This window comes from Gopherus evgoodei, chromosome 3 (genome assembly GCF_007399415.2).
Source record: "Gopherus evgoodei ecotype Sinaloan lineage chromosome 3, rGopEvg1_v1.p, whole genome shotgun sequence".
Classification (NCBI taxonomy): domain Eukaryota; kingdom Metazoa; phylum Chordata; order Testudines; family Testudinidae; genus Gopherus; species Gopherus evgoodei.
In genome coordinates this window covers 23,909,107-23,936,581 of record NC_044324.1, presented here as the reverse complement: position 1 = coordinate 23,936,581, position 27,475 = coordinate 23,909,107, and the positions used below count along the sequence as shown (strand labels likewise).

The window sequence follows — 27,475 nt, the reverse complement described above, 5'->3', positions numbered from 1 at the left end:
ACAGGGCTCTGGGTTGCGACCTGGTGGAGCAGGAGGGCCCGGATCCTTCTACCGCATTGCCTTAAGGACTGAGGCACCTTCTACCACATTGCCTTCAGGACTGAGGGAAGCAAGGGGCTGGAAGTCAGGTGTGCCAACCACTAGGGCGCCCAGCCCTTCAAGCACCCTGTTACAGGATATTTTCTTATAATCACTTGTTTATTTACATTGTGTACACCAGTCCTTGAACAGAGGTGATAACAAACAGCACGCAATCACCCATTTTTAGGGATTTCAGCCCAGACACCAGTGCTGAGTTCCCAGGAAGCAACACTGAACCAAGAATTGACTCTAGTTAGAGAGATTGAGGCAGAGAGCAAAACTGTTGCTGTTCATCACAGCTCCCTCCAAATAAAATGCATCACAAAAAGGTAACTACAGTACAGTATTTCTTCCAATACTGTACGCAGTTTGCATGGTTAGAAAAAGAACTTGTGAGACTGAGTTACAATGCCATCTGGGACTCCCACCATACCAATACTCTTTTCCTGCAATTTTGAGGGAGAAAGGTACAAATGTGGGAATTAGGGAATGGATCTCACAGTTGGAAGTGTTACTAATCTGATGATTTCTTGGTGAGTTGTGCAATTTGGGCTAGTGTGATGATGCCACAAGAAGTTCCATCCCTCTCTTGAATTTCAGCCCTGTCTGGGGGGAAATCTGCCTTTGACTGGCTGCCTTCCCCACCTGCCCATCTCCTGGGGAAGATCAGCCAATCAGAGCTGCTGCAGGCAGCAAGCAGAGCTCTGCCCCCACTCCACTAAGGAGCCAAACTCATTCTCCCAGCAGGGCCGCTCCAGCTTTTTTGCCACCCCAACTAGCGAAGAAAAAAAAAAGAAAACCTGATTGAAGGACCTGCTGCTGAAGACAGAAGAGGAGCTATTGAGCTGCCGCCGAAGCGCCACTGAAGGACCCACCGCCAAACTGTCACCACAGACCCGGCCGTGTCGCCCCAACAATGGACGGACGTGCCGCCCCTTTCTATTGGCTGCCCCAGGCACTTGCTTCCTTTGCTGGTGCCTGGAGCCAGCCCTGCTCCCAGGAGGAGAGGAGGGAACAGAAAGAGCCTGGTTGCTCAAGGTTGTTCTGCTCTCTCCTTCCTTCCTCTGAACAATGAGTCAACTCCGCTCTGCTCTTCCCCTCTCCCCTCTCCGTTTCTGCAACACCAGGCCTGAGAAGGAGGACGCCACAGCAGTTGTCCCCCAGGCCTGGGAGATGGGTGTGAAGAACCCCAGGAACTGCAGGCAGGGTAGGTGTGCGGGTGGGGGTGGGGAGGTGGAGGCAGATCTAATGAGAGAGCTCGGGGACAGAACTAATTGCTGGGCAGGGGATGAATGGGCAGATGTGAGGTTGAGGGGACACAGAATTCATTAGAATGTTGGTGATGGGGAGAAGCTGGAAGCTCTGTACCATCTGGCAGCCCATGAGCATTCCTGCAATAGGTGCCAAAATCTCTTTACTCAGCAAATCTGGGAGAGTTGGCAACACTAATTAACACTCTTTCTCTCTCTTTAGGAATGTGCGGGGAAGGGGAGATTTCAAAACTCAAGACAGACCAAAACACACAATGTAATCTCAAGAAAAACCACCAACCACCACCCTCAATTCATAATTTATTGGGGTCTGACTCATGATTCTCAACTTTTGGGACTGGCAATACTGTTAAAATAGAAAGTGTTTTTACCGTTGTTTTTCAGTGTATCTTGCAATCCAAAATTTTAAAAATATTGTATAAGAAAAATTAAAAAGGCAAACTGAGTTGGTTATAAATCTTGTCTTATTTACCCAAGACACTTGAAGGGGAACTTGCATCAAAGAGATGGAGAAAATTTGTATATCTCTTCACAATGCATACAATGTACTTTTTATAGATCAGAATGGCCCTAAAGGAGTTTTAAAATTCTATTAGTGAAATATGTACATTTGGCATATATTAAAAGTTAGAGGCAATAACGATCGAGGCATAAGGCATTTCCTGCAGATTAATGACTAGGTGGGAGGAGTTAGATGGGTCATGATGCAGCTGAGGGCCATTAACTTGCAGCTGATGACTAATGCGCTCTGCTGAGGTCGTTGTTGTTCTCAGCTGAAAAGGAAGCAAACTCTACATATATGTTGTTGTTTTTTAAATAGGTGCTGCAGTTTCAGTTTGTACAGTACGTACAGGGCACTTTTACAGAATGAATGCCCTGTATGGTACTCAAATAGGGAGGCTGATTCTGGTCTGACTTCCACAAGTGTAAATCAGAATTGGCTCCATAAAGCTGACAAGTGTAAAACTGCTAAATATTCAGAATAAGACCCAAACTGTTTTCATGATCTCTCAATATTACATTCAGCTTCCAGTATTAATCAGTCAGCCTTTTTGTAGCCATTTCAGTCTGTCTTTTAATGCCTGATGAGAATGTGTACTGCTAGTACACAGAAAGGTGTACAGAATATCTTTACATTTACTGTCCATGTAATCACTGTAATATTTTTATCTTCTCCATTATTTGTGTCTTTTACTGCACCAACCAGTGGCCGAAATCAGGATCAGGATTCCATTATGCTGTCTAAACATAAAACAAGACATTCCTTCTCCCTCGCTGGGTAATGGTGATGGAGATTCTACTAGGACAATGGTTTTTAGATTTCCAAAGGGGTCTAACACCTCTATTTGAGATTTTTTAGTGGTCTGCAAATGAAAAAAGGTTGAAATGCACTGTACAGGAGGTTTAAATTACAGGTTTTTCTTTCTTTCTTTGTTGTTGCGGGGTTATTGTTACTAGCTCTATGGAAAGGGCCACACACAAGTAGCCATTTGCAGTGCTAATAAAAAGTTTCACAGGTCCTACAAACCCAGAAATTATGCTACATATTCTTGAGCACCATATTGTGGCAACAGAATCTGTGTGCGGTATGACAGAGACACTGAACTGGGCTGCTGCTCATCCCATCTGTTGATGTATTGCTACCGTCCAGTATAATTGTTCATTGATCTTCATTATCTCAGTAGAAAGAACAGGAGTACTTGTGGCACCTTAGAGACTAACAAATTTATTTCAGCATAAGCTTTCGTGGGCTACAGCTCGCTTCTTCGGATGCATAGAATGGAACACACAGACAGAAGATATTTATACATACAGAGAACATGAAAAGGTGGAAGTACCCATACTAACTGTAAGAGGCCAATCAATTGAGGTGAGCTGTTATCAGCAGGAGAAAAAAAAACCTTTGAAGTGATAATCGAGGTGACCCATAGAAGGTGTGAGAAGAACTTAATATGGGGAAATAGATTCAATTAGTGTAATGACCCAACCATTCCCAGTCTCCGTTTAAACCTAAGTTAATTGTATCTAATTTGCATATTAATTCGAGTTCAGCAGTCTCTCTTTGGAGTCTATTTCTGAAGTTTTTTGGTTCCAAAATTGCCACCTTCAAGTCTGTCATTGAGTGGTTAGAGAGGTTGAAGTGTTCTCCCACTGGTTTTTGAATGTAATGATTCCTGATGTCAGATTTTTGTCCATTTATTCTTTTGCGTAGAGACTGTCCGGTTTGGCCAATGTACATGGCAGAGGGGCATTGCTGTCACATGATGGCATATATCATTTTGGTAGAGGTGCAGGTGAATGAGCCCCTGATGGCATGGCTGATGTGATTAGGTCCTATGATGGTGCCACTTGAATAGCTATGTGGACAGAGCTGGCATCAGGCTTTGTTGCAAGGATAGGTTCCTGGGTTAGTATTTATGTTATATGGTGTGCGGTTGCTGGTGAGTATTTGCTTCAGGTTTGGGGGCTGTCTGTACGCGAGGACTGGCCTGTCTCCCAAGGTCTGAGAATGAGGATCATCTTTCAGGATAGGTTATAGATTTTTGATGATCCGCTGGAGAGGTTTTAGTTGGGGGCTGAAGGTGATGGCTAGTGGCGTTCTGTTATTTATTTATTTATTTGTTATTTATTTATCTCAGTAGGTCTTCTTGGCAATCTTTACAGTTGCTTCTGCTTTGATGTGGAGAAGATGTCTGCTCCAGCTCTGATGATGCTGCAACCTATGCAAATTCCCAACAGGCAAACTAAGGTCCATTATCTCTGAAATTCTGTCAGGCAAGCTGAGCTTGCAGTATTAAATAAAAGAAACAACTGTTGTATGTAAGGGATTGATTTCCCAGTAATCCACATAGTACTAAACTATCATGAGTTTGATTTCCACTATATATAAGTCATGCCTAATTTGCTCCCTAGTTGATCAGTTATTTCTTGCACCATGAGTGGATCTCATTATTGATTCACGAGAAATTTGTTGCAGACATTGCACTGGATTATGAGGTCTTTTACGTTCCTGCTCTTGTTTGTTCATTACAGAACTTCTCTCATAATATTGTGATCTGGGTGTATGTAAGGGAGTTTGTTTACTTAAATATGTATTTTTAAAGCTGGGGTGGATGGAGCCTGGGATGGATACCTTTTTTGTTGTATAAGTCAATATGAAGAGCTGGACTCAAGAAGCCATTTGCAGGGCATGACAGCAATCTTGTTGAACTTACTAACTTGGGAGTTGTAAATAATGCTCCATATTCTTGTGCCAGTAGATTACACTCTATATATTATTACTCTCTTCTTGTATGTGTGTGACACACACACAAACAATGTTACGATAACACTATTAAGGTTGCAAAATCAGAATTTAGGCAATGCCAGAATTAAAGTTGCCTGTGTAGCTCTTGTTACGCAGTATGATACCGTCTTTAATTTTATCATTGCATACTGTTTTTCCCGCAGGACACCAGCTTCATTCAGTGCACATGTGCAAGAGAGTTGCACAGGCAACCTTAATTCTGGCATTTCTTAACTTGAGAGTGTTTGCCTTTGCAGCCTTTATAATGTTTTTAGCATAGTTTGTGTGTCTGTTTCTGTACCATCTCTAGGGGGAGATGAGACACTTTACCAGTGCATTTTGCAGAGGTTTGCTGTCAGCAGAGGAATGGTGAGACTCCGGAATCTTGGGTTCCATTCCAGTGTCTGGAGCGGAGTGTGCTCTGATGGGCACAGACTCTTCTCTCTCTCCCAACTTCCAGTCCCTGTTTCCTTCTCTGCACCTCCCTGCCACCCTCCAGTCCAGTCCCAGTTATGTGTCTACCCACTGCAGGCTCCTGGTGCCAGCCTACTCCCTCCCCCAGATCCTGCTCTTGTCCCCTCTCCATTCAAATCAGGCAGCTTCCTCCTCCCTGTTGCCTGCGTGCCAGCAGCAGGATCAATGAGAGCACAGAAAAAAGAGGCTCCCTACTCTCAGTTCCTGTGCAGGGTTCGCAGCCATCCAGAGCTGCAGTTGCAGAGAAAGTCTTGCTCAGCTCCCGGCAACCATGGGTTATAGAATGCGCAGTGCGAACAGAATCTTTGGGGAATTTAGTTGCAAAGCTCTAGCAAGTCTGCTGACTATATGCAAACTGTGAATTTTTATAGGCTTATAACTTGCACAAATCTGGCCAGATTTTCACAGAGATGGCAAAAGGCACATCCATGACACAAAGGCCACCCCTTGCCAAATTTCAAGTCCCTGCTCCAAAGCATGGGATTGTAAGAACTTCCCAAAGAAAAAGTTGCCAGTATTTTGTTAAAGAATATGTTTTTCACTAGTTTCACTCTTGGAAATGGCTGAATTGCTAGAAGTTTAAAAAAAAAATCAGCCTGAGGCAGACACCTGGTATTGATGATTAGAGTGCAAACAGTTTAAAGTTTTGAGATGTTTATAAGTGTAACCCTTCTGCCTCTCTGAGTTGGCAGCAACAAGGGCCGGGCTCAGTATCCAGGGGTTCCATTTCAATAACGCAATGCAAAACCGGCTCGAGCCCCCACCCAGTGACCTGCGACAATTACATACCACTCCCCAGGCGCCTCTAGGAGGCAATACTTCCCCACTCACAAGCACGGAGTCTGAGTGTAGCAAAATCCTTTTAATAAAGGAGGGAAACAATGCGGCATCACATTGGAGAAACACCACAAACAGGATTATAACAAACCATAAGCAAAAACCCACCTCCAAGTACGTTTGGCAATGTCCTTTCCCCCTTAGGGTCTTAAGTCCAATCACCCCAAAGTTCAACAACCCGAAAGTCTCTGATCAGTGCCACCCCAGAGTTCAAAAGTTTATCTGCAGAGTTTTACCCCCCTAACCTGGGTGGAAATGGCGGGAGGCACACACACGGTGTTAAAGGGCACCTTACGTGGGCCAGGGCCAACTGCTCCGCCTCTTTGTGGAGTTGTGCTGCAGCCTTCACCACGACCAGCTCCACTACACCAGCTGTGCCCCTCCTCCAGCCGACCCGTGAGCCATTCCAGCTGTCCCCGCAACCGCTCCACTCCGCTCACTGCTTCATGGGCTGCTCCAACACGCTGCAAACTGCTCCGCTCTGCCAACCGCTTAGCGATAGATCTTCAGGCTCCCCCACTAGTTAGCACAGCACTCAGTGATCTCAGCTCGGTAAGCTTAGCTCTTTTAGTGATTTCAGCTTGTAGTAGGGGAGCCCCGGTGCTGGTGCACCATTGGCCCAATGTGAATTCAGCTCAGCAGCCTCTAGATGGACTCCTAATGGAATCAAAATTAGCTCTACTCTTCAACAGTGGAGAGAGGAGGATGTGCAGTTGGTGTTCCAGGCCCTCAAAAGGGGGCCCATACCATCAGGTACACACACCAGTCCCCAACCTCTCTCATTTCAATGGATTTTGGCACCCATGTCCCTTGTCTAGCAAGTGCTCCTTAATTGATATTGAGACATCTCTGTCATAAAGCAGTCTCATAGTTCCTCATTCACATAATCAGGGTCACAACACTTTATTCCTCCTGTCCCAATAACAAAGAAATTGGGGATCCCAGAGCTGTCAAAATAACCATCCCAGGCTGCCGTGGGCTGTGCTAGGTGGAGTGGGTGTGCCAATGCAAATACCTAAAATTCCTTTCCACACTCCCCATAATTCACCACCAGATGTCAGGGTAGAGCTCATCCTGACTCTGCTTACATCAGCAACTTAAAACACTTGAAAACTAAGAAGGAGTGTCAGGCAACCTTATAATAGGTGGTGCGACCAGCTCCACCACACACACAGCATCTTTGTACAATATTCCCATAAGCCAGCAGGTCTTAGTTCTGTCTCAAACCACACACCTATCTCCTTCCTTCCCACGCACCCTGCAGAATCTCCTATGGGTAAGGGTAGGAACTGGCATTTAGGCAGTGAGGACATATTAGCAGCTGAGCAGGATGGAGCAAAGAATCCAATAGTGGAATATAAACTATGGAGAAAAGAGCCACTGAGGTGGAAATGGAGGAAGGAGACAGGCAGGGAGGCAGGTAATTCTAATGCACGTGTGCCAGGAAGGCCTCATAACCCTCACTGGGACATTAGTTTTGGGTTTAATAATTAACCCTTTAAGAAGCATATTGTATTGACAGTGGGGACTCTAGCAATGCTAGCGTCTCCTTCTGACACTTATGTGCTATATCTGCTGGGAAAAAGGTTATACTGAAAAGTGCTCCGCTCCCCACTCTGTCTGTATGACGAACAGATCAGGAGGGGAGTATTGATTAGATTTAGATTACATCAGTTGAATTTTTCATATCTTCTTCTGCAGCCTTTCCCAATTATCTTCTCTAAGGGGTCAGGAATTGTTTTGGCCCTTTAGAGCTAAAGAAGATGAATCTCAGGACATGAAGTAAAATTCTAATTTACACTGGAGATAATTCAGATGTATCAAGGCCAAAATTGGACTGTGGGAATACTAATAAATTTTCTACATGACATGAGTAACCCTGGGTTTAAATCAGAGATACAGAAATCGAGTGGAAGAATCCAGAGGGGCCTGTTTTCTTCTTGGCACCATGCCTTTTATGAGACATAGTAGTCTGGACAGTTAACTTCAGCAACCAACCCACCAGATGCAAATGCTCCTGAACTTCAGGGACAACAGGATCCAGATGTGAACTTCACAGCTGGTGTCTGATATCTATGAGCTAACCCAGGGATCGGCAACCTTTGGCACGTGGCTCGCCAGGGTAAGCACCCTGGTGGGCCAGGCCAGTTTGTTTACCTGCTGCGTCCACCAGTTTGAGTGATCATGGCTCCCACTGACCAATCGCTGCTCCCACTGGCTGCAGTTCACCGCTCCAGGCCAATGGGGGCTGCGGGAAGTGGTGCGGGCCGAGGGATGTGCTGGCCACCGCTTCAAGCCACTCCCATTGGCCTGTGGGACCGCAGCCAGTTGGAGCCGCGATCTGCTGAACCTGCAGATGCGGCAGGTAAACAAACCCGCCCAGCCCACCAGGGAGCTTACCCTGGCAAGCCGCGTGCCAAAGGTTGCTGATCCCTGAGCTAAACCAAAATCCTGATCCAAAAAACCTCTCAGTCTTACTTGGGAGAACCAAATATCCACATCCAAACTTTACAGCACTGGACCAGCTCTTAACAAAATTGTCTTTATGCAGCATCAATGTGCTTTCCCTCTGCACAATGCAATACAATCAATCTGCTGTTGTCCCTTTTAAAAGGAGTCACCTTCTTAATAAGGAGCACATGGCCAAGTTACATTCTGCTTCTAAGAAAGACTGGGAAGTTCCTTCTCTTTTCAGTGCCTAATGAGAGAAGGTCTTTTGTATTGCTTTGTTTAAATGACATCCTAAATGATTCACTTTTTGCAAACACAAACTACTTTGTGACACCAGGGAATTTGCTCTTGTTGTGCAAACTAAACTTGTGGGGTCGACTTGCCCTCTGTCTACCAAACCAGAACAGTTTTGTGTTTTTCACTCACTTTGGACAGGTGTAAAAGACTGTACAAGGTGCAAAGCAAGGAGGAAGGAGGCATCTTATTAGAACAAACTTCTTATGGGGCTGAAGGATGTGTGAGAAGCCTGCATTTGCAAGAGAACCCAGACAACTCTGGCATTTAGCCGAGCCTGAGAGCTTGTCCTTGAATAGTCTTGTGATGTTGAATAATTTCTATTTAGCTCTTTGTTTTGACAAAGACAAAAGGCATGATGAGTGGGGGTTAGTCTCATGTTATGCCCAGTGTCTTGTAAATCTACATCTGGCTACAGTTTCTCTTCACATATCAGGCCAGATCCTCAGCTGCTGTATATTGGAGCCAGTGGAGCTATGCCAGGTTACATCAGCTGAAGATCTGCCTGTCATAACATTTTTTCCCAGATCTGGACCTTAGCGTCCAAAATATGGGTGTTAGCATGAAAACCTCCAAGCTTAGTTACCAGCTTGGACCTGATAACGCTGCCACCAGCCAGGGATTTATACAGTGCCTAGCTCACTGTGGTCTCCCCAAAACCTTCCCTGGGGGTCCCCCAGACTCAGATGCCTTGAGTCTTACAACAAAGGGAAATAACCCCCTCCCCTTGCTTCCTTGTTACTTCCTCCCAGGCTCCCCTCCCTGGATGACCCTAGGAGATTCCCTGCTTCCAGTGCTGGAAACACAAGTACCGAGAGGTCTAATCTCTCTCCCCCCCCTTCACCCAGAGGGTATGCAAAGTCAGGCTAGTAAATCTAACACAAAGAGATTTCCTTCTCCCTCCGTCCCTTAGCCTTAACCAGTGAAAAAACTCAAACAGGTCTTAAAAAGAAAGCTTTATATAAAAAGAAAGAAAAGGACATAAAAATGGTCTCTCTGTATTAAGGTGACAAATACAGGGTCATTTGCTTAAAAAAAATGAATAAACAGCCTTATCCAAAAAGAATACAATTTAAACATTCCAGCAACTACACACATGTAAATACAAAAAAACAATATAAACTTATTGCCTTACTATCCTTGTATTTACAGCTTGGAAACAGAAGATTAGAAAGCCAGGAGACAGAAGGATCACTCTCAGAGCTGAGAGGGTCAGACCCAAGACAAAGAAAAAAAACTCACACCCCAAAACTTCCCTCCACCCAGATTTGAAAAAGTCATGTTTCCTGATTGGTCCTCTGGTCAGGTGTTTCAGGTTACTGTTGTTACCCCTTTACCGGTAAAAGAACTTTAACCCTTAGCTATCTGTTTATGACACTGCCCCATAGAATCTAGCTCTAGAAAAAACCTGTTAGGTCACCCAATCCACCTCCCAACCAATACACCACTATTCCTCATGGTACAATTTTAGTATTTCCACTTGCATCTGGAATCCTGTAGAAATATATTTAGGATTCCATTAAACCATAGTGTTTTGTGAATTGCACTAAATTTCATGTATGCAGTATAGTTGTAGATGTGTTGGTCCCAGGATATTTGAGAAAGGTGGGTGAGATATCTTTTATTGGACCAATTTCCATTGATGAGAGAGACCAGCATTCAAGCCACACAATGCTCTTCTTCAGGTCTGGGAAAGGTACTTTGAGCCTCACTGCTAAATGCAAAGTGGAAAGATGATTTAGCATAAGTAGCTAGCATATATTCCAAGGGACCATTCAACGAAAAAAGTGGCCCGTTAACACCTTTGCAGTCATAGGACAAAAATGAGGAGGGAAGAGGAGGGGTGGGAGAGTTAAGTGGGTTACAGATTGTTGTAATAAACCATAAATGCAGTGTCTCTGTTCAGTCCATACTTTTTAGTATCCAGCTGTTATGAATTTAAGCTCCCAGGCTCATCTTTTGAAAGTGTTGTGCAGATTTCCTTTGAGAAGGAGGACGGATAGGTCAGATATAGAGTGATCGCTCTGTGAAAAGTGTTCACCCACAGGTGACAGGGTGTTTTTGTCTTTTATCATTTTCCTGTGTGAGTTCGATCGAGAGCCTAATGATTGTCTGATTTCACCCACATAGTTGTTGTCGGGGCATTTAGTGCACTGGAGGAGATATGCCATATGTTGTGATAGGCATATGTAAGATCCATGGATGCTGAACGGAGTGTTATGAGGGGTGTTGATCATTATAGCATGTTCCTGCTGTGGAAGAAACGAACTCCACTCTCAGGTTGGAAGCAACAAAATCAGAGACATCTTTATTCAAGCAATTGCAGGGGAAAAATACAGCTGGCAGAGAACATCTCTGCCTCGGTTTCTCCAAAATACGAGCAAAATCACACAAGCCATTTATTCCTCTTTGTGATGTGCATTAATTAAAAACATCTGCATTTTATTTAGGCTATTTGCTATCTATTTTAGTATTTTCTCACATTCTTTTCTTAAAACATTGTTATTTCAAGGCTATGTCAACTGATTATTCTGCTGTTTTCCACTCGCTTCTGATGTGAGCCCTGCTTTTACAGGTCTCGCAATATTAGGCTAAAACTTAGCTCAACAGTTGGTCTATCTTTATGGGTATGGCTACACTTACAGTTTTGCAGCGCTGGTAGTTACAGCTGTGTTCGTACAGCTGTGTAGGGCCAGCGCTGGAGTGTGGCCACACTGACAGCTACCAGCGCTGCAGTGTGGCCACATTTGCAGCATTTGCAGCGCTGTTGGGAGTGGTGCATTGTGGGCAGCTATCCCAGCGTTCAAGTGGCTGCAACGTGCTTTTCAGAAGAGGGGGGTGGGTGGAGTGTGACAGGGAGCGCTGGGGAGACAGAGAGAGTGGATTTTTGGAGCTGACACTGTTCTCAGCTCCCTGCCTTGCAAGTTCTAAGGACTGGAAGATACACAGTGCCTCCCTTCAATCATTTAAAAAGTTTTGACCCCTTCCCCCACCCCTCTTCACTAAATGCAAATTATGCACTCCTAAATAGCCTTCAAACATTCCAAAGCAATTCCCTTAGAAAGTAGCTCCGGGGAGCTCGGAGTTCAGCCATTCTTCCGGTTTGATGTGGACAGGAATTCTGGAATACCTCCTAATACCCTGGAGGTCAATAACAGCGCTTTTGGTGGCCACACTTGATGAGCAGTGCTGCATCACCAGCGCTGCAATCGTTACACCCCAAGCAGACCAGGTGTACAGCCAGTGCTGCCGCCAGGGAGTTGCAGCGCTGGATGTGCCTTGCAGGTGTGGACAGTTACTAAGTTGCAGTGCTGTAAACCCACCACCAGCTCTGCAACTCTCCAGTGTAGCCAAGCCCTAACACTTAACTGCCTGCACTTCAACTCTCTCTTTCTTTCCCTGCTTCCACACTGCCATTGCCTCCATTAATCTCTCTCTCTCGGTTTCTTACCAACTTGTTTTGGGCAATATGGATTGTATTAGCAATAAAATATTAGAAGTGACAAAATTTGCTCTGATCTGGGCAAAATAAAGGCCCAGCAGAATTACAGATGGGATAGCAGAAATCAGTAAATTACTTCCTTGTCCAAGACGCTGTAAATGCATCCAATTTTTTTTTTAAAGTCTAAGTAGCAGGTTAACTTCACCCCGGCATAACTCTGATTTCACTTTCCTACATGTCATTTTGTGTTATGTTAAAGTGGACTATACAAAAAACCAACTTTTATAGAGTTACAGAGAATACATTTATTTTCTGATAAATTGGTGATTCATTTAAATCAGTACCATGAAATTGACGGTTACTGTTCTGATCATCCGTTTGGATGGCTCACTAAGGCTCTATCAGTTTTTGTGTGTCTGATTTCTTTTAACTGATTTTGTATGAAAAAGCAAGCAAGAATGGAACGAAAATCAGTGGACTCTATTAACTTCAGTGGGCTTTGGCTAGACCGTAAATGCCAATAATAGATACCATGATTTGCATATATGTGGAATAGTTCATAGTTTTTAACACAATACCCGTGGTTGATCATTTGGGGATTGATGCACCTGAGTGGATATAATGGGTAACAGCTGAACAAATAGAGATAGCAAGTGGCAAAGTTATGCTTCAACACAGAGCTGGAAGGGAAACTAATAGAAGCTCAGTAACTGCTCTGGACACACAAAGAACCAGACCACTGCAGTCCGGATCAGAGCTTAGTTTCCTAAGAGGTTGTGAATGTTTCCTTCCCCCTTTCCTTCCCATGACCTACAGTGAAAAGGTCTTAAAAAATAACAGACCCTGGGGAGATGTGGTCAGTTGACAAGAGGAGGCATTTTGCATGTTCCAAATGTCAAAATATGCCCTATTCTTGTTCACTGTACTAAAACTGGAGAAACAAAGATAATTTTGGATACAAAATGATACCTACGTCTTTTCAATAAAGTTACTGTGGACCTGATTTACCTCTCACACTAGTGTGATTCCATTGGAATTACGACTGATATACACTCATGTCAATGATGTCATTCGTTGTTTACACCCTGACTTGTAAGAATGACCATGACCGTCACAGTGGTGCTCGATGATCATCCATGTAAACAGTTAATCGCATCAGTCTTGGTTTTTGTCATTCGCTTTCATAGCAGGTTTCAGATTTGGCAGGACAGAACGCAAAGTTGCTCCTTAACGTGACCAGGGCCTTTTCATTTACAGGAGAAGTTTGAGGGCTTGTTCCGTGCCTATGATGACTGTGTGACGTTCCAGTTGTTTAAAAGCTTCAGACGTGTGCGGATAAATTTCAGCAGTCCTAAATCAGCTGCTCGGGCCAGGATAGAGCTGCATGAAACACAGTTCAGAGGGAAGAAGTTAAAACTATACTTTTCACAGGTGAGAACCTTTTGACATGAAAGCCTTTCTCTCCTTACATCTTAATGGGTAGCTACTCTATGATCTTGTGTTACCAAAGAAACACTGTTCTATAAAATCAGATGAAAATAATAGCTATGTTTGAGTATTTTAAAGTGAATGGGCTAAATGTCACTCTTAGTTACGACAGTGTAAATCTGGATCAAGTCCTCTAGAGTCAGTAGCATTACTTTGGATTTACACATGAGAGCAGAATTTGACCCTGTATTTTTAACACTCATAAAAGGCTCCGGTAACATGGCTGAGTTTCCTCAGGTCCTGACTAAAACTGTGCACTCTTTGTAGAGTCCAAATGTCATTCCCTGGCATTCTGATTTATTAACAAAAAGATAGTTCCAAAATTATACTTCATGTGCCCTTCCCTCTTCTCCTCAGGACCTGCCTGTCCCAGGCCCTCGCTCTCTCTTCCAGAAGGCTACCCCCACCTTCCTTGTATTCAGTAGTGAGTCTAAGCCACTCCTGCCCCAGTGAGTACATAGTAAACTGAAGTTCCCTGCAGGGTTCTGAAACCTGCTAACAGGATGGGCCTGCAGGAAACCCCTCCATTTTATTACAGTACCTCCAGGGGGAGATGATTTCTGATTGAACAAAGGTGTGTAATCTAGCAGACAAAGGCATAAAGAGATTCGTCTTCCACTCACTAGAACTAGATGAATTCAGACTAGAAATAAAATACAGATTTTTTTTACAGTGAGGATAATTAGCCATTGGAACAATTTGCCTAGGACCGTAGTAGATTCTTCATCACTTGAAGCCATTCAGTCACGATTAGATGTCTTTCTAAAAGATAAACTCTGGTTTAACCTGAAGTTACGAGTTTGATGTAGAAATTACTGGGTTAAATTCTGGCCTGTGTGATGCAAAAATTCAGACTAGATGGTCACAGTAGTTCTTTTCTGGTCTTAAAATCTATTCATGAACAACTCTGCAGGTGGAAGCCCTGCATTTATCTGCAGAGTAGGAACATTATGGGCAGAGGTTCATGCAGCCACACCCAATGTGCCTGCCTTGGAGAAGCCACCTCTAGCAGGGATGAGATGATGATTCTGTTCCCAGGCCCATGCAGTCCTTAGCCTCTCTGCCAAGACTGCCAGCAAGAGTGCTGGTTGTGGCAGTGGCCTTTGTGATTTGACAGCTGTGCACAGGAAAGTTGACTGAGACTCGTCACTCATTTCACAGATGCTGCCAAACAATCAGCAGTATCTGCTCTTTGAAGTTTGTGACTGTCTAATCATTGTTCCATTTGCCTGCCCTACACTAAAATAATGTGTGTTTCTAACACATTTGAAAGGTTCAGACCTCCGAGACAGATGGGGACAAGCTTCATTTGGCTCCACCACAGCCCGCAAAACAGTTTCTCATCTCACCTCCAGCCTCCCCTCCCATAGGGTGGCAGCCAATAGATGATGGAACACCAGTCATCAACTACGACCTCCTTTATGCAGTTTCTAAACTAGGACCAGGTAAGTGTTGCGGCTCTCCTGTATGGGAATGTGTCGGCGTAAGCAGACTGGAAACAGAGTGAAGATAAATAACTAAGAATGCAATTCACCCTTGTGCAGAGAGCCACGCAAGGCTTATATACTGCTTAAATTCAAGGGTCCATGTGGGATTTAAGTAATTTGTAGGCCTGGCACCAGCTCTCTGCTCGGGATGAATTTTACCTATATGCATAATTATTCTTTCTTAACTTCAGTCATTGTGCTTGGTGCTGTACAGGACACAGAGATATGGGTCCTGCTCCCAGGAGCTGACAGTCTAAAATGCAGATTGGCATCAGAGGAGAATGCACGGACAGACCCAGAGGATGATCACACAGATTGTTTCCATTGCACTGGTTTGCTTTTAATGTAGGTGGGAGAGGTGGGGGGTTATACACTGGATTATAGAATGGCAGGAATAAATGCTGTTGATCAAGTTCTGAGTTCCTCACAACAAATACAATCAGGCCTAGTCCTGCAAGATGATGTACTTCTTCTGGGTGGTGTGAGCTCAATGGGGACCCCAGGGACCTAGCCTCACCCAGAGTCAGGTCCATTCTGAGATAGCAAAACGCACCAGAATTCTGAGTGTGACACTGTGGGGATTGTTCATTAAGAGAATTAACCAGTGAACAGCCCCCTTCGGTTACAGTGGGGAGACTTGAAAGAAGTGTGAAGAAGCTATTAGGTGGGGGAGTCAGTTGTGGTCCCCAGGAAAGTGGAAGGCAGATTGACAATGCATAACCTGGTATAATGCGGGCAGTGGGGTTTAGAGATGGTTGAGAATTTTTTCACACATTTTTCATTGGAAAATATCTGTTTCTTTATAAGCTGTTCATGGAAAGAGTCCGTTCAGACAGATTTCCCGTTTTGGGGGGGAAAAAAATCAAAATTGTCAAAACAGCACATTTCAATATTTTAGAAATGAAAAAGTTCTGTTTTTTCAGGTCCAAATGATTTTTCATTTAGAAATACAAGGTAATTGACAGTAAAACAATGCATGAAAAATATAAAAAAGTCTATATCAAAACCAAACATTTAAATCAAACAGAATCAAAAAAAAAATTTTCAGATTTTTGGTTTGGGAAAATTTTCAACATTTCGATGTTTCATCCTCTTTGGAATGAAAATGTTTTAAAAAATCTTAAAAATTAGCACAGGACAGAAAACCATTTCCTGCCCAGCTCTAATGTGGATGCCCCTTTACTGTTCTGGGAACAGCTACCATTTACAGAAGCCTTGTCAGTGGGACTTCATTGAAACTGCCCTGCCAAACAGGAGTCCATGGGGGTACGGGGCTGTCTCCACCTCTCCCGTGCCCCACAGGGACCACGAGGGTTGTGGGACTATCCCATAGCTTTTAGCAATGGGGACCCATACACCCACCCTCCCTGATGGAACAGAGGGAAGAAATCTGCAGGAGATGAATCTCCAAGACATTTCCTCCCTCTTAGTCCTCTCTTATGGGTTTTTCCTGCAGATGGGGATTATCAATCCATATATTACAGTCCATTATTCCCAGCATCAATGCTTTACGCTTCTAAACTGCTGAATAAAAGGAAAACAAAGAGTCCTCCTTTCCCCTTGCTGCAGCGACATTATAAATGGAAACATGTAAATGAATCCTCTAGCTAGCTGGGTAATAAATCAATTCCTGGAGCAGTGAAATGTGAAATATCGCTCATTATTCTGCACTCTGGGACAGTGCTGCACGAAGGTCATATTCACTCTCATTTAAGGAGCCTGCAGGGAGCAATATGAAAAGTCATTGTCTGCTCTTCCCCCTCCCTGCCGGCTTTGCTATTTTTAGCATTTGTTCAGGAGATCAATTTTAGTTAACTGCAGAGGAGATCTTAAAACAGCACTGCAGTCCTCAGTTGTGCTCTCGCTATATTTACTATTTCATTAAAAAAACAACACAATCCTCTGCAGACCATCTCCTTTGAAACATGCTGCCCTGCCATTGCAGCATCTTATGCTCATTGTATCCAACAGGTCTCGACCCTTTTAAAAAATCTTAATTGTGGTTTATTTATTCCCCAAAAGGAAGGGGTGTTTTACAATATGATTTCAAAGAGGTAACAATGAAAGGGCCTGGATCTCACAACCCTTCCTCCCCTGAGTATTCTGATTGGGTGATGTTCACCCCATGCAGAAATTCAGGACAAGGCCCATGCGCCACTTAAGTCCCACTTACTGTTTCGTGCCAAGAGTGGAAATACGAAAGCTTACATGGGAGCTTAGTGAGCTTGGCAGAGTTGGGTTTTTATTTTTATATTTTTGTAGTATAATGTTGACCGATAACATCCAGGTTTCTTGTAAAGCATTTTTTAGATTTTTCTCTTTTTACATTTTCACAATTACAGGAAATTATGGAGAGTTCAGACAATTTAATGACGCATGCTGAGATTCAAAAAGTTAAAGCTTTGCAAACACAAATTGTCAACATCGCAGGTCACAATATACCAATTAAAATATCCTTAAACCAGCAAATCAGACCTGTTTTTACTTTCATTCACTAATCTTTTGTAATCAGCCAAATTCAAAAGTCTAAATCACTGGATCTTGATTCTTAAGTTCTCAAGCAGCATTTTGCTTACTTTGCCAATCGTATATTTTGATTATCAATGGAAATATTTGCCCTCAGTTTGTGTATGCATGGTGAAATCGACATTTACGGACATTTACAGATAAAAATCTAATCCTTCCAAGCCTAGATTTCAAAGGTGCATAGCTACGCTTGTGCTGGTCTTCTGCACAGGACGAGTTTCACCCACGGATTTCACTGTGAGTCAAGTCCCAACACTGGACCTAGACAATTTTTAATCCAAATAAAGTGAATAAGCTGCAGAATAGTAGTAGTAATTATAGGTACCTACGGGCAAATGTAGCCTCTGCCTTCACAGAAGCTCCCTTGCAGCAGAACCAGTGAAGTTCCTCTGGGCAATGGGAAGGGCTGGATTCAAGGGGCCACATATGGGATGTTCCCCAACTTTGTGGAGTCTCCCTGCCCAGCAGGAGCCATGGGATAGAGGTGAATCCAAGGATCTGCTACTGAGTGAATCCTCCTAGCTTCTTTCCCCTGCCCAGGGATGGAGACAGCTAGGATTACAGATTAACTGGTTTTAGGCCTTAGAATTTAAAGGGTTTAAGCAAGGCCCCCTGCAGTGGGGTGAATTTCATCCTTATCTAGTACCTTCCAACTGGAGATCTCTGAGTCCTTCACAACCATTAATTAGTTCACTCTCACACAGCCTGGAATGATAAGTGAGCAGTATCACTGTATTACAAATGTCAAGACTGAGCTGCAGTCACTTGAGTAAAGCCTTGCAGTAAACCAGTGACAGAGCCAGGAACAGAACCCAGGAATCCTGATTCCCTGTCCCCTTTAAGCACTAGACCACAATCCCTCCTATCTGAAGGACACTCCCACGTCTGTAACATGTATCTGTACACTGACACTAATTACTCTGTGGAAAACAGACTTTGCTGTAGTTAAAAGTGCCAGAGAAAATATGAAATCCCTTCCCTGAGGTATTATAAAAGGAATGCACTATAACTTAGACCCCCATATTAATGACTGTGTTCATTTCTTCCATTGGATGCACATGCGTATTTCCCACTAATGCCACATTCACTTACAGTGAAAGTTATCCCTGTGCAAAAGGTCAGCACAAAGCCCTATGTGCTCACTTAAGACTTAGTTCAGCCCTATTTTGAGGATGTGAGTGGGGCCCATAAACATTGTGCTAGTCTTGTCACCTTAGGAGTTAAAGCTGCTGGCATTAAAAACTATGTCAAAACTCCTATCGCCATCAGTGGTACGCCATCAGCACCTAAGATTAGAAGGCTATTGTTTGTGTGGTTTTTTGTGGTTTTTTAAAAAATGCTGACACTGTTAGAAGGAAAAAATCCTGTGTGTTACGTGGCTGTCCATGAAAATCTCTGCATTTGGTCTGACCCTCTTTGGGCTGTCTGTATTTGGGGTTTTCCTACTCCTGTTTAAACAGTAGATCACAAAGGGGAAAGCATCACATTTCTGTGGAGTATTGCTGTTGCCCGGCATGTTTATTGATTTAGTCTTTGTTTAGCCCAGTCTTACGAGATTGTCAATGTATGAACCCAGGTACAAACACTACATAGCCACCCCAGCAATGATCATAACAGAGAGAAGATTCACCCACCAAAAAGAAATGGTGATTCGAAAAAATAAGTTGAATTTTGCTAGGCTGATGTTATCCCAGTGATCCTCTGTCGCCTTCTAGTTCTGGATGGTTGGGGAGCATTCTGCAGGGAAATTCACAGAAAATAATACACGCTTTCTCAGAGCTCCCCTCATTCAAAGAAAGCAAAACTCCTTGGACAGTAAATTCCGTTCCCCCTTTTTGTTTCCCAAAATGTCGCTACCCTCACTTCCTGCACAGTTCTTCCCACAACTCTGTGATGTGCCTTCATTTGGCCCCAGTATCAGAACCCACATTCAGTCTGGCCTTGTGCATACTCCACTAGCCAGGTTCTACTTTATATCCTGACTAGGGAGCTACAGGAATGATCCTGCAAACAGTTACTCACTTCTATATAGTTATTCATGCACAGATACCTTATTGTGTGTGGGACACTTATTTCATAGAACCAAGGTCTGTCAAAGACCAGTTTTTAAGACTTGTTCCTGCAGCCTTTATTCCTGTTGAAGTCAGGGGAGCTACTCATGTGGGTAAAGTCTACTCACTCAAGGACTAGATTGTGACTAGCCTTAATGCAGTCTTGCAAGAGAATCAGAAACTTCCACCTTCCTTGCACAGCGTATGTTAGGAGATGCCTACATCTTAGTTCCAGGTGTTGGGGAGGGGAGCACATGGATTATGCAGCCCATACCACTCCCCCTGCCCCCGAGCAGGCAAAGGGCAGCAGGGACAGGAAATAGGTGGAGCCATGCTTTATCCCCAGCACTGCCAGTGCTGACCTGTGAAATTGGCTGGTCACAAGGTGGGAGTAAAAGTCACCCTGAAACAGGTTGTAGCAAATTACAGTGACCTGCCATGTGTAATTGGGGTGCCTCAGGATATCTTGTGCCACTGAGTCACTATTTCTTCCATAGTTCCTCCAAGCATGACTCAGCTACAGTTGAAAATACATAGTCTAGCCCTGAGTAAGGGCTGCAGGATCGGGCCCTAAAACTGATACATGTTTTATATCATGTACATTATATATATAACCAATTTTAACTCTTTAATGAAACTGCAGATGTGATTTTTAAGTACAAAATGTGTGATTTAATAAACCTGAAAAGAACTAGAAACGCCAGTGCCTTTCAAACCACAAAACAGTGCAGGAAAGTCAGGAGGCATCAGTGGAAACATTCTGAGCAATAGGCAGTTGTTAAAGTCAGCAGAATTCTGTGAGAGTAAATGTTAGCAGGATTTAGTCTCTAACCCCTTACACATCCCATAACTGGACAATGTGGCCATAGTTTCCAACCTTCTGGGCTGGTCTTCAAGTCCTTCTCTAGTCTCCACATAATTTATCCGATGGCAAGTTTAATACCTCTCCCTTGTGCACCTTCAAAGCTCTTATTAGAACAATTTCCCCTCCCCTAAACCCCCAAAAGAAATCTTTCCTGACAAGTCAGAAGAAGGCTTTGTAGGAAATCCCTGGAAATAGGAGATGGAGGGTCATGCTTTGGCACTGAAAGACAAGATCAGTCTGCACCGCTCAATGAAACATGGCAAGGCATTGTTCTAGTGCACACTCCAGCCTTGTGATTATGAGGACCAGATTCACCATCAACTTAAATACTGTGGGTACATCTATACTACCTGCCGGATAGTATTCAATGCATCGGGGATCGACTTATTGCATCTTACCTAGACATGATAAATTGATCTCTGAATCAATGCCTGTACTCCACCTCAGCAGGAGGAGTAAGTGGAGTCGACAGGGGAGCCACAGCAGTTGACTTGCTGCCATGAGGACGGCGGGTAAGTCATAGAATCATAGACTATCAGAGTTGGAAGGGACCTCAGGAGGTCATCTAGTCCAACTCCTTGCTCAAAGCAGGACCAATCCCCAGACAGATTTTTACCCCAGTTCCCTAAATGGCCCTTTCAAGGATTGAACTCACAACCCTGGGTTTAGCAGGCCAATGCTCAAACCACTGAGCTATCCCTCCCCATAAGCGAATAGCATAGCTGAAGTTGCATATTTTAGTTTGAAACACCCCCCCCCACCCCAGTGTAGCCCAGGCCTATGAGAAGATCCCTGAATAATCAGCTGATTATATCCATATTACCCTGGATTATGTAAACTAGGGTTACCTACAAAAATAAAGATCTCAGATCTTCAGCTGAGGTAAATCTGCACAGCCATACTGACTTCAGTAGTGCTATGCCAGTTCACTGTGACTGAAGATCCAGCTCGTTGCCTTTGAAAGGGAATGCCTTTTGACACACCTTGAGAAAGGAAATTGTGGTTTATGTTGGATTCTTATGTATCTTTCAAACGACTATGACTTCACAGTAGGCCTCAGTTGTGGTGACTAATTTCAGGACAAATCAATAGCCCTGTGGCTACGATATATTTTTGGTCATCTACCACCTTCACTTGAGGATAATGGATACACTGGATTCCTGCCACACCTAAGCCATCTGCTGAGGCAGGAGTCTGACAGCAGAAAAATTTTTGTGCATCTAAATATATCCACAAATCTTTTTTTAAAAGGCAAATAGTAATTCTAGTTGGTCAACTGATCTCACCGTTATGTTTCTGAAATGGTCTCGTGCATGGAGAAAGAGACGTAATATCTATAACAACAAGAGAGTCCAAAGCTGCGATAAGCAGCTCAGGGGTTCAGATTGCCTCTTGCGGCAGTGTAAATCAGGACTACTCCACAGAAGTCCAAAGAGTGTCAGAGCAGTGTTGGTGAGATGGACTCAGACCAGTGTTCTTACAGACAACTCTTCACGTCTTCACTTGCTGTCATGGCAGGATATGAGACTTTGTCACAGGGTGAGCTGGCCCTTTAAGGGCACGTCGATGGTGCAGCTGGGCGTGAGTCTGCCAGCCTGGGTAGACAGACTTGTGCTAGCAGAGCTTGAACTAGTGTGCTAAAAACAGCAGCATGGACACTGTGGCTCAGAACCACCCAGCGCGCTAGGTTTGCACTTGGGTGGCAGCTGAAGTCTCGCCAGAGCTGCAGTGCTCACATTGCTGTGGCTAGCATGCTAGCTCAAGTTGCACTAGCACAACTCAGTCTATCCAAGCTGAGAGGCTTGCTTCCAGCTGCAGTGTAGACAGACCCTAAGAGGGCTGGGGCTGGGGCTCAGCCTCACCTGTGCCAGGTGTAGCCCACCTCCTCAGATGAAGGGAATGAATCCATTGGTGACATAATGGGAGCATGTTGCTCAGAACCAGGCCTGGGAGGTACAGTAACTCCTCACTTAACGTTGTAGTTATGTTCCTGAAAAATGTGACTTTAAGCGAAACGATGTTAAGCGAATCCAATTTCCCCATAAGAATTAATGTAAATGGGGGGGTTAGGTTCCAGGAAAAAAATTTTCACCGGAGAAAAAACTATATTATATAGATATACACACAGTATACGTTTTAAACAATTTAATACTGTTCACAGCTATGATGATTGTGAAGCTTGGCTGAGGTGGTGAGGTTAGAGAGTGGAAGAAGGAAGGATATTTCCCAGGGAATGCCTTGCTGCTAAATGATGAACTAGCACTCGGCTGAGCCCTCCAGGGTTAACACGTTGTTAATGTAGTCTCTCATCCAAGGCAGTACGAACAGGAGGGTGGGGAGACAGCATAGCAGACAGAGACAGACACGCACCTTGTGTGTGTGGGAGAGCGAGAGAGATGCACACTGCCCCTTTAAGTAAGCTGACCCACTCTAAAGTACATTGTCTTTTTAAGTGGATCAGGAAGTTGAGACAGCAGCTGCTGCCCCAAGCTCTCTCTGTCTCTCTCCATGGGTGTCCCCTCCCTGCTCTATATGGAGAAGGGGTAAGCAGGGTGTAGGGGCAGCGGGGAGGAGGACACCCTGACATTAGCCCCTGCCCTTCCCCCTCACCCCCCTGCACAGCAAGCAGGAGTCTCTGGGAGCAGCTCCAAGGCAGAGGGCAGGAGCAGCGCATGGCAGTGGGGGGAGGGACAGCTGAACTGCCTGGATAACCTGCTATGCGGCTGCAGCACAGGGAACTTAGGGGAGTGGGGAGCTAATAGGGGGAGCTGATGGGGGGCTGCCAGTCCACCCTGGTTACAAACTCCCACCGACTAGCTGCAATGGGCTGCTCTTCCTGCAAGCAGAGGACAAAGCAGGCAGTTGCCAAACGATTTTAGAAGGGAGCATTGCACATTTAAATGAGCATGTTCCCTAACTGATCAGCAACGTAACAACGAAACAGTGTTAACCAGGACGACTTTAAGTGAGGAGTTACTGTACAGGCCTAGGCTGGAAGTGGTGCAAGTAGCCCTGCTCTGAGAGGCTTTGTGCCTGCTTTGCTGTCCATTAGAGGGATGCTCCCTGCTCTGGAAGTGTCTAGCTCTGCCGACCAGCGTGGGCAGTGGAGGCTGTGGCCCTGCCTCTTGTGCTAGCAGGGACCAATTCCTGCCTCTCACCTGTGGAAGGCCCTTGTGTTGGATGTGCAGTACGGGATTAGCGCCATATGCCTCTTCTCCTACCTTCTGCACCCACACTCAGACCAGACCCAATCTGACCTGTATCGTTTGTAAAGGCTGTAAATGTAAGATGTTGTTATGATACTAATGACACATTTAACATGGAGTTTACTGCTCTGGACCTATTAACATTTGATTATGATTCAGAACAGAGGACAGGAGAGCTGCAAAATACCGCTACTCTGCCTTGATAACTAATTAATCAACCACACATATTACATCTATTGCCAGACAATAACAGCTTCATAGTTCAAGAGGAGCCCATCCTTGAAAGGCCATGATACTGCCTCATAAAGCAATATAAAACCTTGTGCTATTAATTTTTTTATGATTTTTTTTTAAATTCTCAAACATTACCAGACTGTTCCTGTGCTATTATGCTGTGTGTGCAATCATCAGAGGTCACCAATCCTTTCATGATTAATGTCGCTGAAGCAAACAGTTCCTATTCCCATCTGAGTATTTAGGTTCATTGTATAATGGTTGAGATTTAAGTCCCCTCGTACTGTTTTTCTTTTCTGCCAACTAATACAGTAGAGGAAAATGTAAGTATTTCTAGAGGTCTAGGAGTTCATTGGAAGCATTTTCTGGTGTTTCAAGGGGACATCATAACTTAATTCTTTTGTGCATCCTTCCCTCCAGGCAGATTAGAGCTCATAGAATTTATTTGGTGAACCGAGATATTTTTCTGAATAAGATGACATGTATTTCCTTAATTCATTCTTTTTAGATAGCTTGCTAGATAATCTATAATATAGATAAATGATTGCACAATTGCAATTCACCTAATACAAGGAAATAAAGAATAAGAGGAGGGGGCCAGGGACATTTAAGGGGAGAGAGGAGGAACACCAACCAAAGGAGATGCTGAAGGAATCACCCAAGAGGCAGGAGGAGAATAAGGACAGGGCACAGTCATGGAAGCCAAAGCAAGACACGATATTCAAAAGGAAGTTATGATTGACAGTGTCGCAAGCAACTGAGAAGTCAAAGGGAATGAAGGTGGAGGAAAGACCCTGAGGTTGGCCAGGAAAAGACTGTTGGACACCTCAGTGATTATGGTTCAGTGGAGTAAAGAAGGCAGCTCCTGACTGGAGAGGATCCTGAGTGCAGCTGAAGGAAAAGAATTTGAGGTAGCTTTTGTGAACAGCAGGTTCAGGGATTTTGAGAGTGAAAAGAAGAGAGGAAGAAGGCAGTGATTGAAGAGGGAGGTGGAGTTAAGCATTGGCTTTCTCAGGGTGGTGGTGATCAGATCATGCTTGAATTGTGAGGGGAAGGAGCCAGAGGAGAGGTTAAGGAGAAAGGAAAAGGAGATTGAGGGTGGGGATTAGGAGGCAGGAGAGAATGGGATCACTAGGGCAGGGAGATGGGTTTCAGTAGGAAAGTGGATAGGAAACCTGAATATTGGTGATGAGGTGAGGGAAGATTGTAGCATACCTTGTCTGTCTGTGCCTAAATGAGGCCAGCAAGATCCTGTGCTGGGAGGGAGAAGGGTTTATCAGGGAGTGAAATATTACAAGTAAGTGACAGTTTAATGTGGGAACCTGATAACATGAACCTGTCTCACTGCGCAACTGTTCAACAAACACCAGAGCTGTGCAAATAACTGACTTTTCGGTTCCCTGACTGTACTGAAAAATTGAGGAGGAGGACTGTTTTGGGTCATATACAACATTTCATTCCATCCAAAATGAAACATTTAATGAAAAATTGTTTCAAATTGAAAAATCAAAACACTTTTTGTTAGAGTTGTTGATTAATCGCAGTTAACTCATGCGATTAACTAAAAAAAATTAATTGTGATTAAAAAAATTAATTGCAATTAATTGCAGTTTTAATCGCACTGTTAAACAATAGAATACCAATTAAAATGTATTAAATATTTTGTGTTTTTCTACATATTCATATATACTGTAGTCTGTGTTGTAATTGAAATTAAAGTGTATTTTTTTATTACAAATATTTGCACTGTAAAAATGATAAACTAAAGAAATGGTATTTTTCAGTTCAAGTCATACAAGTACTGTAGTGCAATCTTTGTCCTGAAAGTGCAATGTACAAATGTAGATTTTTTGTTACATGATTGCACTCAAAAACAAAACAATGTAAAACTTCAGAGCTTACAACTCCACCCAGTCCTCCTACTTGTTCAGCCAATTGATAAGACAAACAAATTTGTTTAAATTTATGGGAGATAATTCTGCCATCCTCATATTTACAATATCACCAGAAAGTGAGAACAGGCATCTTCATGGCACTTTTATAGCTGGCATTGCAAGGTATTTATGTGCCAGATATGCTAAACATTCATATGCCCCTTCATGCTTTGGGCACCATTACAAAGGACATGCTTCCATGCTGATGACGCTCATTAAAAAAATGTGTTAATTAAATTTCTGACTGAACTCCTTGGGGGAGAATTATATGTCCCCTGCTCTGTTTTACCTGCATTCTGCGATATATTTCATGTTATAGCAGTCTCAGATGATGACCCAGCACATGTTGTTCATTTTATGAACACTTTCACTGCAGATTTGACAAAATGCAAAGAAGGTACCAGTGTGAGATTTCTAAAGATAGCTATGGCACTCGACCCAAGGTTTAAGAATCTGAAGTGAATTCCAAAATTTGAGAGGGATGAGGTATGGATCATGATTTCAGAAGTCGTAAAAGAGCAACACTCCAATGTGGAAACCATAGAACCTGAACCACCAAAAAAGAAAATCAACCTTCTGCTGGTGGCATCTGAGTCAGACAATGAAAATGAACGTGTGTTGGTCTGAACTGATTTGGATTGTTATCAAGCAGAACCCATCATCAGCATGGATGCTGGTTGAAGCATGAAAGGACATGTGAATCTTTAGTGCATGTGGCACGTAAATATCTTGCAACTCTGGTTACAACTAGGGTGAGCAGACAGCAAGTGTGAAAAAGTGGGACGGGTGGTGGGAGGTAATAGGAGCCTATATAAGAAAGACCCAAAAATCCAGACTCTCTCTATAAAATTGGGACATCTGGTCACCCTAGTTACAACAGTACCATGTGAATGCCTGTTCTCACTTTCAGGTGACATTGTAAACAATAAGTGGGCAGCATTATCTCCTGCAAATGTAACCAAACTTGTTTGTCTGAGCGACTGGGTGAAAAAGAAGTAGGGCTGAGTGGACTTGCAGGCTCTAAAATTTTACATTGTTTTATTTTTGAATGCAGGTTTTTTTGTATACAATTCTACATTTGTAAGTTCAACTTTCATGATAAAAAGATTGCACCACAGTACTTGTATGAGGTGAATTGAAAAATACCATTTGTGTTTTTTTTACAGTGCAAATACTAGTAATCAAAAATAAAGTGAGCAATGTACACTTTGTATTCTGTGTTGTAACTGAAATCAATATATTTGAAAATGCAGAAAACATCCAAAAATATGTAAATAAATGGTATTCTTTTGTTTAACAGTGCGATTAATCACGATTACTTTTTTAACTGTGTGATTAATTGTGGTTTTTTTAATCGTTTGACAGCCCTACTTTTTGTTTTTAAGATGTCAAAATGAAATTTTTTTTAATTTTGTGACTGAAACAATTCTGTGAATTTGATACAAATCACGAAATGTTTTGGTCTTCCCAAATATACATTATTTGGGTGAAAAAGGTTTCGCAGAATTTTCCCCCACTTTAATAAATATATCAGTTCAACTCATCTTT

At 43.5% G+C, this 27,475-nt stretch overlaps 1 protein-coding gene across 3 annotated transcripts in view; it reads left to right on the top strand.

Annotated features, from left to right (window-relative positions):
* The window catches only part of RCAN2 (regulator of calcineurin 2), a 185,946-nt gene that overhangs the window by 147,185 nt on the left and 11,286 nt on the right, over positions 1-27,475 (top strand). For all 3 annotated transcript variants that reach the window (XM_030555272.1, XM_030555273.1, XM_030555274.1), the window contains 2 exons: positions 13,394-13,567; positions 14,898-15,069. In XM_030555272.1, the coding sequence (XP_030411132.1) occupies positions 13,394-13,567; positions 14,898-15,069 (346 nt within the window). The remainder of the gene's footprint in view (positions 1-13,393; positions 13,568-14,897; positions 15,070-27,475) is intronic.